General features: G+C 41.5%; 1 protein-coding gene across 1 annotated transcript in view; it reads right to left on the reverse strand.

The window, feature by feature from the left end:
* Positions 1-12104, reverse strand: part of arvcfb (ARVCF delta catenin family member b) — a 120873-nt gene that overhangs the window by 37225 nt on the left and 71544 nt on the right. Inside the window, exons 6-9 of the mRNA XM_029509986.1 lie at positions 7834-7951; positions 7562-7733; positions 4120-4137; positions 1276-1347 (exon numbers count right to left, since the gene is read on the reverse strand). Coding sequence (XP_029365846.1) covers positions 1276-1347; positions 4120-4137; positions 7562-7733; positions 7834-7951 — 380 coding nt within the window. The remainder of the gene's footprint in view (positions 1-1275; positions 1348-4119; positions 4138-7561; positions 7734-7833; positions 7952-12104) is intronic.

The following is a 12104-nucleotide window of genomic DNA, read 5'->3' on the forward strand; positions in this document are numbered from 1 at the left end:
GTTCAACTCATTATATCTCTTAGAGCTCCTTCACTCTTTTAAATCTTTGCAAAGTAGATTGATGTGTGTGTGTCTGTGTGTGTACATGCAAACATTTGCAAAGGGGGGACGAGAAGCTGAGCGAAACAAAGGCAGGACAAATAAATTTGGAAATAGCAGGTTGATGATGTTTTTGGTAGAACAAGCCAAACACCATTTCAACATTGTCAAAGGCATAAAATATTGATCGTGCTGATGATAATCCGGGATAATCCGCCTATTATCCAGACCTGTGCATTGCAGCAGTATTTAACAAAAACATGGCTCTCAGAACTGATGCCCTCACAAGGTAGCAACTATTGACTGCAGCTCTGGCAAAACACCTTCAAAACTAACAGTCCTATTCTTCTATCCACAGAATCCTACACTTGTGCTGACCTACACAATTGGCCAGCTTTAAACCAAACAGCTCACACTGATGATAACTGCATGTAATATTCATGTTTATGCTGCTAAGACTGTTTTGTACGGCACTGCAGATGCAGAATTTTTCCACCAATGTTTTTGTAAATTACAAGATGCTGTAAATAACCATAAATTTGTTTTAAAGGCAGAAAAACTGTATGCTTTCCTCCATAGCTGGGAATAATGATTTAAATAATGTTATTACCAAAAGTAACACTCTTCTTGAAGGAGTCATTCATTCATTCATCTTCTACCACTTATCTGTTTCCGGGTCGTGGGGCAGGGGGTTCCTGGATGCCACTGCCAGCTTGCATGTGTATTCTGTATTTTTTTATTTAGAAAACCCTTTCTTGGAAACCTGCTGTCATACTTCACTTCCATATTAGTTTAGTTAGTTTTTGAAAATTTCGTTTGTTGGTACAGTCATTTTAGATTAGATTTTAATATCTACTTATAATTCTATGTTTTCAGAGAGGCTTACAGGGAATGGCTTGCAGCATCGGTCCTGGGCCAGAACCGCTGCTATCAGGTGGTATGTGCGCTAACCGCACAACCAACCACGCTGCCCCTTGTCATTATTTATAAATTGTATTCCTATGTTTGCTTTAATTGAAGTTCTATTTTGGTCATTTTTATCTATGCAACATCATTGTAAATGAAGGCGAGTTTAAATAAATGTCTCCGCCACCGCTGCAGACTCTCCTTTCTTCAGTTGCAATAAGACACCTAAATACAGCGGGCCAATGACAGATCTGCTCTCCTCTGGAATACTCTTACTCAGTACTGAAAGCGTTAAAACAGGGATGTGTTGCTTGCCAGGCAGGCGCCTACCTTTCGATGGTTCTGTGCGTTTAGGCAGATCCAATGTGTCGTAGTTTTTGTCGTTCTCACCGTTTTTCCTGCCTGGGTAAATAGCAGAAGAGGGAAGATGATTTCAGTGCCAAGACAACTGGATTTTAAAGGACACTGTTAAACGTAACAGGGCTAGACCGATATGGATTTGGTAGGTTGCATGCATAACTTTGGATCATGACTGTGTTTTAGATAAAAACATAAAAACATAATTTAAAAAGACCAATTATTAAACTATATTAAAATGTAGAGGGCTGATGACTGATCCACTTTGGGCTGATTTCTACAGAGGTACTACAAAGCACAAAATGACACATTCATGATAAATAAATATATCGGTCTAATCCAGTTCTACAGTATGAACCCAACAACACTAAAGCACAAATGAAGCTTTCACACACAACACAGAAAGCCAGAAGCATTTTATATTCAAACGCACATAAAGAACGCACATTGCCTTCCATCCGAGCTATCAAACACCAGTGTTAGGGGGTGATTGAAGTTCAGGATCTTCCAAGTAGTGGTTAAATTGGGACTTAGATATGCAGGTGGGGGGGGGCTCTGAGGTCTCAGGGTTGCTATGGGTGCGTGTGTCTATAGATTACAAAATCGGCTTGCTATAATTTGTCACACTACAAATTAAATATAATAAATTGAGACAACCCTTTGCTTTAACAACAAAGTGCTAATCAGGGTGTAGTCTGAGTTGCTAACTTTAGGCCAACTTTGACTAGAGCTTGCTGTCTAGCTTAATGTAACAGTTATCTGGGAAAAGCTGGGGGCAACCTGCCGCAAACTCACTTGCATTAAAATCACAAGATTATTTAAACGGAACATTAGCTTCCATTCTGTTATTAATCCTGTCAGCTTCTGACCCATTTTATTCTTACTCTGCAACTCATCCATCACATCACCGCCATCTATGCTGTGATTGTCTGTCCGACAGACCAACAATAGACTGAAGTTCTTTGTTCTTGTTTTTTTTTTTTTTTTTTTTTGTGGGCAACAACAAGCGCCAAAGAATACAGCCATTTCGTCTCCTTCTTCCTTAAGGTTTATGGCAGCTTCAGCAGGTCAGGGAAGAAGGAGAACCCCGGACAGCCCGGGCCCAATTTAACCCCCGCTTACACAAACACAAAAATGACCACACATTCTTTCCACAATTACATATACACACCTCTCCAATACAAGAGCAGTACTTGCTGCGAGGCAACAAAGCTTGAGTAACAGAGTGGCAAGGGGTAGCTGGAATATGGTAGGGGGTCAGTGGGTTGATTGCAGCACGGCTAATGGTCACCTCACATGCACATGGACATGAGACAGTAAAGAGATAGACAGACAGAAATTCCTTAACTAGATGGAAGTGAATTTTACTGCCACTGGGGTAAGAAGAAGTTATGACGTTCTCTCTCTAGCCTGAGGCCAGCCCTGCTTCCCTTTGGGAAAAAAAGCTCATGCGTTTAAGTTGCCTAAAATTAAGGCTAGGGAATAATTAGGTTTTCTCCTTTGTGAAATAAGATATTAACTAGTTAGGGCTTTCCCCCTGTCAAATAACATACTGTACTGTATAATGGACCAATGCTACATTAATTATGAGCAGATGAATCTGCATCGTGAATGATTCTAAAATGGATCAATATAATATTCATTTAGCGTATTTTGAATCCAGACTAAAAGACCGTGGCCTCCCAGGACGCTTTTGTTATTTCATGGTCAGAAAATGCTTTCAGGCACAAGGCAGAAACACCACCATGTTCTGGCTCTGATCCCTGGCTGAACTTCTTCAGCTCCAGAGAAAGTGAGTTGAGCAAGTTTTCAAACATTTTAATATAAAAAAGGTGAATAACGTGCAGCTGAAGAGTTGTACAGAAGCAACTAGGGGAAAATGAGGAGTAAACACTGGATTTTATACATTTTCTGTGTGTAGACTATCTGGAATATCATAAAGGCTGGAAACATGAAAACAGAATGCTTCAGGCTAGCTTTTTCGACTGACTTTCATAATTTTTTGAGGCTATGCCAAAGGACTCTCACTTTATCAGTTGTACACAGGCATGGCAGACATTGAATTTCCTCATCCAACACTCAACAAGAACATCTCCAAAATATGGCACTATTTTCATTTTGGACTGTTCCTTTTTGTTGTTGTTGTTATAACACTGATAATCTGTTATATGTTTTCAAGGAGACCCCTTACTCATAAGGTAAGTGAGCCGTGGCACAAAATCTCACACACTCACACACACACATACATACATATACACGCTGCCAGGGCCTGCAGCAGAGCTTAACATTTTTGCTTAAACCAGTGATAATGGCTCAGGTCAGATACAGTCTGGAGTAAAATGCTGCACAACTCAACTCAACTCACTGACAGATTCAGACAAAACCAGCTTCGGAATAGATTTTGGATTCTTATTTCATTTCTGTTTGATTTATATGATTAGTCAAGCTCTGCTTACACCCTGACAAAAACTGAAATGAACTTACCTCTGTCACCAAGACTTTATTTTACCCTTCCCTTATTACACCTGGACCAAGGAACAACTACATCTAACAAAGAGTGGAGATTGGCATGGGTGGAGTCTATAATACTGCTACAATAGTTAAGTAGGTGTGGTGAATGTGGAATGTGGAATGAGTGAAACACCCAGATTTTCCTTGGAAGACCTTGGAAGTTTCCTAGGTTTTTGGAGGACACCCAAACCTACTTTTAACTATATTCTACAGCAAGGGAACAGGAGGAAGAGGGGAGGCAGGAGGATGGAGGGGAGGTGGAAGAGGATAGCTGTAGTGAGAAGAGTTGAAGGGGGGGACACTCACCTTGATTAAACCATTCCTCTATAGTTAGCCAAGGAGGCAGCAGCAATGCCAAAAACACAAAGCAGGGAGAAGAGAGAAGAGGCATGATGAAAAAGCTGTGTGCGTGTGTCAAGATGCTGTCCGATACATGTGAAACACAAAAAAAGGAGTCATCTTTTACACAAGGGTCAAGGGAAAGCAGAAAAAAGCCAAAGCAGAGAAAGGAGGAAAGAGAGAAAAAAGGGATGAAGTATTTTTGAGAATTTAAAAAAGAGGCAAGAAATAGGAACCCATTATCAGTCCATTTGTGCTGTCAAGGAAGGATTTCAAAGAGTTGGCATTGGTGGAATGGCTCTTTTAAAGAAAACAGGGGAGGAAGAGAGATACAGTCAAAAAGCCAAAGAGGATATAAAGACCTGGTGGGAAAGGAGAGAGCAAGAAAAGAAGAGACGTGCCAGAAGAGAAAGAACTGTATGTTCTACAGAGCAGGAAGGGAAGTAATAGTGAAACACACATAGAAAAGCACAGCGTTTGTGTAAGTACGTCATTAAAATCAGTGTACAGTCAGTGCAGTGGCCAAAAGGTTTGAGAATGACACAAATATTGATTTTCACAAAGTTTGCTGCTTCAGTTTTTCTAATGGCAATTTGCACATACTCCAGAATGTTATGAGGAGTGATCCGCTCAACTGCAATTAATTGCAAAGTCCCTCTTTGCCTTGAAAATGAACTTTATCCCCAAAAAAACATTTCCACTGCATTTCAGCCCTGCCACGAAAATACCAGCTAACATCATTTTAATGATTCCTCCATTAACACAGGAGTGGGTGTTGATGAGGACAAGGCTGGAGACTAATCTGTCACGATTGAGTTAGAAAAGCAGGCTGAACACTTTAAAAGGACGATGGTGCTTGACATCATTGTTCCTTTTCTGTTAACCATGGTTACCTGCAAGGAAACACGTGCAGTCATCATTGCATTGCACAAAAAGGGCCTAACAGGAAAGTTTTCTAGCAGCTAGTAAGATTGCACCTCAGTCAACCATCTATCGGATTATCAAGAGCTTCAGGGAGAGAGGTTCAATTGTTGAGAAACAGGCTCCAGGACGCCCAAGAAAGTCTAGCAAGCGCCAGGACCATCTCTAAAGTTGTTTCAGCTGCAGGATCGGGCCACCACCAGTGCAGAGCTTGCTCAGGAACGGCAGCAGGCAGGTGTGAGTGCATCTGCACGCAATGACTTTTGGAGGATGGCCTGGTGTCAAGAAGGGCAGCAAAGAAGCCACTTCTCTCCAGAAAAAACATCAGGGACAGACTAATATTCTGCAAAAGGTACAGGGATTGGACTGCTGAGGACTGGCATAAAGTAATTTTCTCTGATGAATCCCCTTTCCGATTGTTTGGGGCATCTGGAAAAAAGCTTGTCCGGAGAAGACGAGGTGAGCGCTACCATCAGTCTTGTCTCATGCCAACAGTAAAACATCCTGAGACCATTCATGTGGGGTTGCTTCTCAGTTAAGGGAGCGGGCTCTCTCACAGTCTTGCCTAAAAACACAGCCATGAATAAAGAATGGTACCAGAACGTCCTCCAAGAGCACCTTCTCCCAACCGTCCAAGAGCAGTTTGGTGATGAACCATGCCTTTTTCAGCATGATGGAGCACCTTGCCATAAAGCAAAAGTAATAACTAAATGGCTCGGGGAACAAAACATAAAGATTTTGGGTCCATGACCAGGAAACTCCCCAGATCTTAATCCCATTGAGAACTTGTCGTCAATCCTCAAGAGGTGGGTGGACAAACAAAAACCCACAAATTCTGACAAACTCCAAGCATTGATTATGCAAGAATGGACCGCCATCAGTCAGGATTTGGTCCAGAAGTTGATTTGACAGAATGCCAGTGAGAATTGCAGAGGTCTTGAAAAAGAAGGCTCAACATTGCAAATATTGACTTGTTGGATGAACTTAATGAAATGCTTGTAATTATATTTCAGTATACCATAGAAATATGTGACAAAAACACAGAAAAACCGTGAAGGAGCAGACCCTGTGAAAATGTAATATTTGTGTCATTCTCAAAACTTTTGGCCACGACTGTACAGGCGGAACAGAAATGTGCTCAAAGATATGGAAATAACAGCCGAGAATCCGACAGTCTATAAGCTAAAATAAAGCATAAGCACATGCTGATCATCATGTTATTTCTTACGCTGGAAGTGACATTGAACTGAAAAGATGTCCAAATGTAGCCTACTTAAGGCAACAATTTACCCAGAACATTGTTGACAGTTTTGCTTAACTACCCACCCCCATTCTCCTTTATAGCGGCAGTTAATGTTTCTGTACCTGAGCCTCTGCTCAAAGAATGCCTTCAGGGTCCGCAGCAGCTAAACACATCCCATTATTTTAGAGTGTGTGCACTGGCTAAGCGGGTTCCTGATAAATCTGTATACATGTAAACTTCCGTGTTGTCGTGACCCCTCGTGATTCTCCGATGGGTCGTTAGAAGTCAGGGGTCAATGGCTGCTGCTCACACCTCATTGGCTGACTGATTAATGGCAGCCATTATTGTTGTACAGCAGGGAGATAACGTTTAGCAAACTAACTCGGAGAACACTGATTAACACGTGGCTAACAACGCAATACACGCACAGCACATCTGTTATGCTGAGTCAGTAATGACAAGAACATCCTGGCGCCGTCTGCGGCGCCATTATAATCATCCATTATTGATGTCATTTCAGAGAACTCAGGTGTCAATGCAGTCTTTCACGTTAGGTAAGGAACACGGCAAATGTTCCTCTTTAATGACTGCACACACGCTACCGACTAATGACTGAACAGCCATAGAAGTTCAGAAGCTCTGACAAAGCAGGAGATTGCACAAATAAAAAACAGCTGGGTCAAAACATGTAAAACAGTTGAGATTGATCAAATCAAAAGAAACTGCATAAGAGATATTGAAAAATGGAATCAAACCATTTCAATTCTTTCTATCTAATCTAATCCCTAAAAACAACACGTAGTTTGGCTGATTTCTGTGAATGGGACGGGAATATAATTCGTGTGAAATCAAAGAACTCTCAACATCCTCCATTCATGTTTCTGAAGAAATGAAAGAGGCAGTTTAGGTGTTGAAGTGTTGCACTGCTGTCATACAACAGTTTCTATAGCCAAGATATTTTGTGAAAAATAAAAAAAGACTATCTCCCCCCAGTTATTTGAGCAAAATGATACAAGGGATGTTTGTAATTGGTCCTTGGTTGCCCATTGTGTTGTAAAAAATTACCATAATATTTTCAGTGAATTTTCCACCTATTAAGATGGCATAATACTAAGAGTTGCAAAATTAGGTGTTTTGTTGAAAGGACAGAAAACTCAGTTTGAAGTTCTTCCAATTTATGATTGTGAATATTGGTGAGCCTGTTTTTTGTTTTTCTAATCTATCTCCCTCTTCCCACATGCTCACCCTTGGCTTTCTTGCCTCCGAAGCAGCCGGCATCATCCTTCTTTTTCCTCTGAGGTCCTGCTGAACCAGGGGCCTGTAGCACTGAGGGGTCCTGGAACTTTTCTGCCCCTGGCACCTCTTTGTGGACGTGGTAAGAGAGGTTCCTCATAATGCAAACACAGTTCTCCACAGACTGGGAGCAAAGACAAGCAGAGACATTGTCAGATTTAATTACTCTGTGTGGTGGTTCAGCGTGGCTGAGAACAGAGGCTGTGTGATGCACATCATCCTACCTTATTGTCCATGTCTTTCTTTCCTACAGCTGACTGCAGGGCATGCAGCAGGGCGTCCACCAATCCCTCACATTCCCTCAGTCTGCGCCGGGCCTCTGCTCCATCTGAGCTCACATTTCTGCAGGAATAAGTAAGAAACACACAAACTCTCCATGAACGCCAAAGAGGCATGAAGAGGAGCTTCAACAACAGTGTTCACCGGAAATGTGTGTCTCTGCTATTTAACATTTTAGGAAGATTGCGAGAAAAGTATTCAAAATTATTAAAAATTACAATTTGCTGCAAGGTAGGAGTGCAAGGTACAAATACCCATTTGATTTTTGTTGGTGCTTTTATTTCCAGCTGAAAAACATCAGTATTTGAGACAATGGCCATTATCTTAAACCTTATATCTTATTTTATATAAAAAAAAAAAACAGCCATCTGATAAACTGTTGATGTGAAGGTTATCACGCTGTAAGTCTCAGTGTGCAGCTGATAACAATATAACTTCAAATTCAGACTATTGTTGTTGCTACAGCATCTGCTGTTATTTTGCCACTACTTCAATGCATAGTTTATTTCGTCATTGCAATCGCCAGCAACATTGGAATAAGGCATCAGAAAGTGAGTATACACACACGTAACACACACAGGCTTTCTCAGGTGAAATAAGGTAAGGGTTTGGACAATGAAAAGCCAGTTATCAATCTAAATCCGCTACGTGAGTGGTTTGTGGGTTTGCATGTGACCCATGGCCTGTCTGTCTTAAATGTGCAATGTAGGAAATCCTCACTGCTTCAGAAATAATCTTAAGAAAATGATGAATATAAATTTCATTTTTGGTATAACGGGGAATGCCATCCCTGTTACATCAGCCGGTGCCCGGAGCAGCTCTTATGAGCGGTGCAGCAGAGCTGGTGCAGTTTTAGTGCGGCTGTCTGACTGATTTCTGACTGACTGTGAAAGGCATGGCTTTAAAGAGGGTTAAGGGATAGCTGTGGTTCCCTGCTCCTCTCCAGGGACTTCATTTATGAGGGCTTCCAACCCACATAATCCCATTAGCTGACCCCCAGTTAGTCCTGTGGCAGAGTGGCAGCCTTGCAGGGGTTAGCGTCACTGGAGTGCTTCATCGTGCTGTGTGGACTGAAGCATATATCACATGCGCATTTCAATGTTTCCATTTAATAACAAAGGACACGACAACGAAGGCAGCCAAGACGTTTACTGCCTTTGAATGATTTTAGAATAGCCTCTCTGAGCCATTCATTATTAATGTACAGCTAAGAATGGGCACACATATCCACCTGTTGACCTACAGAACCACAACCCTCTTCATACACAGAAACATATCACCCATCTAACCTTTTTGTGCCGCTCTTCGATGGGGTGGCGACAACACAAACACGAGACACAAAACCAAGCAGCAAGATGTGCAAATTAAAACGAGGTTTTGGTGGAGACCAGGCAGACGGCACCTTCCATCTGGACCCACTCATAAACCAAACCTACAGGTCTCCAGCTGTCAGAAACCAGTCCCTGTAAATGGACATGCCTGGGATTTATTGGACAGCAGTGTGTTTTGGGTAGACAGACTGAGGAGTTTTATTGTCAGCTGTTTCATTTCCAGGAGTGTTTCAGGGAGCAGTTGTCTTGGTGGAAGCTTTATAGATGATGCATCTGTCAGTGTGGGAGAATGCTGTTGACTTCAGACAGGTTATCTCATGGTGCTGCATTTGGTTTTTAATGGGTGTTAAGGTCTACGGGTACTGATGACAATTGATCCAGCAATAGCCCACCATCTGTTGCAGAAATATCACACTTCCTCAGCAGGTGAGCAACCTCCTAACACAATCAACCATCAAGAGTCTAGTATTTCTACTAAGTTTATTACATTATTCCTCATAACATCCAACCTCAAGCAGGAATTGGTTACAGAAATAGATTTAAAATAGAAATGTGTGCCAAACGGTTAAATCATGCATGAATTATGCTCGCGTGCGCGCACACACACACTATAGCTTTCACCTGAATCTGATTTCACTTCTTCTGGTCACCCCAGATCTGTTGTTAGCTTTGACTATAATGTGCTTATGGAACACTGATGTACTATAAAGTATTGCAATGACAACCAATAAGTTCCAATGCTGCCAATCCAAGCGGAGGTATGACTTTACATTTTTAGTCATGCTAGCAGCACGATTTCAGGTCTTCAGTGATGGTATGTGAGAGTCAGTCATGCCATGTTGAAGACTTGGATGACATTCTGACTACTAGGAGGTTCACATCTAGGCTAATAAGCTCATTTCCTAAGTTTCAGTGACTATTAAATGAATTGCTGAGCATTGTGCAGACATCAAATGAAATATGGCTTACAGAAACAACTGGCTCTATGAATGAAAATTATCTTGTCATTGTACTGTGCTTCTGCTTATCTTCCAATATGGTGAATAGTTTTGCCATTGCAGTGGTTTTTGATGGTCTGATATCAGCATTTTATTATTAGAAGCTAAAAGAAAATGTGGATGCCAATTCAGAGATGTGTCTGTATCTTCACAGACACCAGCAGACCATCACTGTGGTTTCAGTGTGTCCACAGTGTGTCTGCTTTATCAGATGAAGTGTGGGTATGAAGGTCACTCAGAGTCATGTAGCCACTCGAGGACAAAAGAGCAGCTGCGAGGTATAGACTGGAGCAGGACTGATGGAGGCGGAGGGAGATGGATGAAGACATGGCTGAACTCTGCTATCAGCCTGCAAGGTCAACGGTGACACTGAAAGACCATATGTGTCCTTAAGGTTTTATTGATTCTGATTCCATTTCTAATTCAGCCTCTTAACTTATTTTCATTTGGACACTTCTCACATTATCTTAATGAAAAAAGAAAATAACACAGATGATCTTTAGTATCATCATTTTGAACCTGACATTTTGTTCATGTTTGCACTTTTCAATGCTCGCAAGCTCAGGATTTATTTTTTTTTATCTTATGCTGAGGCAGGGTACTGACTACACACACACACACACATACACACATATATTTATGTGCCAAATTTCAAATTTCACTGGCAGACTAATATTGGTAGTCATGCTAAAAAGTCCAATGTACAACATGCTAATGCTGACTTTGGCTTATATGGCTTATATCGTGTGATTTTGGAGCAATCTGAACACAAGGGAAGTTAAGGGTGTTCCCATTTCAATGAAATATTTCGTCACTTGTCAACTGTTCATGTAAGTAATGTTCATGGAAAACCAGCAGTGAAAAGTGAAATCACAAAGCACCTCTTTTTTATTATTTTACTGGGACCAGTCATAGTTTAGGAACAGTTCTTGATAAAGAACCCAAATGTTCACCTTCACCACCAACACACACACACACACACACAGAGTTTCCTCGTATTGGAGCCCACAAAGTAAACACTGTAAATAAAATGGCCCCTATCGACAGAGGAGACCATAAAATACGACTGCCTCAGGCTTGATTGAGGTGTCTCTGTTGTCTGTCTTCTCCGTTGGCACAAGTAAACAGATTCTCCCCAGCATCAGCGCTCCCTGCATCTAAGCAACTGCGAGCTTGGTTACAGTTACCATGGAGACGCACTCTCGACAGCAGTGTATGTGCCAGTGCCGCCAATGGCCAGGGGAACGAGAGTGACAAACCCGTATACACCAAAATAATAATAATAATAAAAAAAAAAAACGAAAACAGACAGTGACAGATGATGAGAGAAATCACGAGAAAGAGGAAGACACAGCAGGTTTTCCACTGGGGCCCTGAAATTTCCTTAGTTTCTCGATGACTTTCCTCAGCGCTTTCAGAGCACTTTCATTTATTCCCTCTTGGTTCATTAATGCTGCTCTTCAACTCAGCAGAAAATATTCTAAAATTATCAGCAAAATTCCACAATTTCTGCAGTCAGAAAAAAGTGGCTCTAATGAAATGCAAAAAAGAAAAAAAATTGTAAAATATGCTCTGGAAATTTCCGCCTGAACTGGATCTGGATGTCATATTGTCCTGGATCTCAACCAGCACCGACTGCAGTAGCAGCTCTCCCCTGGATTAGAGTCTAGACAGGCTTGGCTGGGCCGGGAGGAGAAAGAGCATCCAGGCGTGAGGCGTGTTCGATAACCCACATGCACAATCCCATTCTTACATTTTACTATGGTCTGTCACTCTGAGTTCAAGACAAAATGACACATTCAGCGAGAGGTGAAGAGATACTTTAACAGAAAAGAAAAAAAAAAAAACAGCTTGGAAGTTAATAACAGAAATTGAAGATCCCTACAC

Source organism: Echeneis naucrates, chromosome 9 (genome assembly GCF_900963305.1).
Source record: "Echeneis naucrates chromosome 9, fEcheNa1.1, whole genome shotgun sequence".
Taxonomy (NCBI): Eukaryota; Metazoa; Chordata; class Actinopteri; order Carangiformes; family Echeneidae; genus Echeneis; species Echeneis naucrates.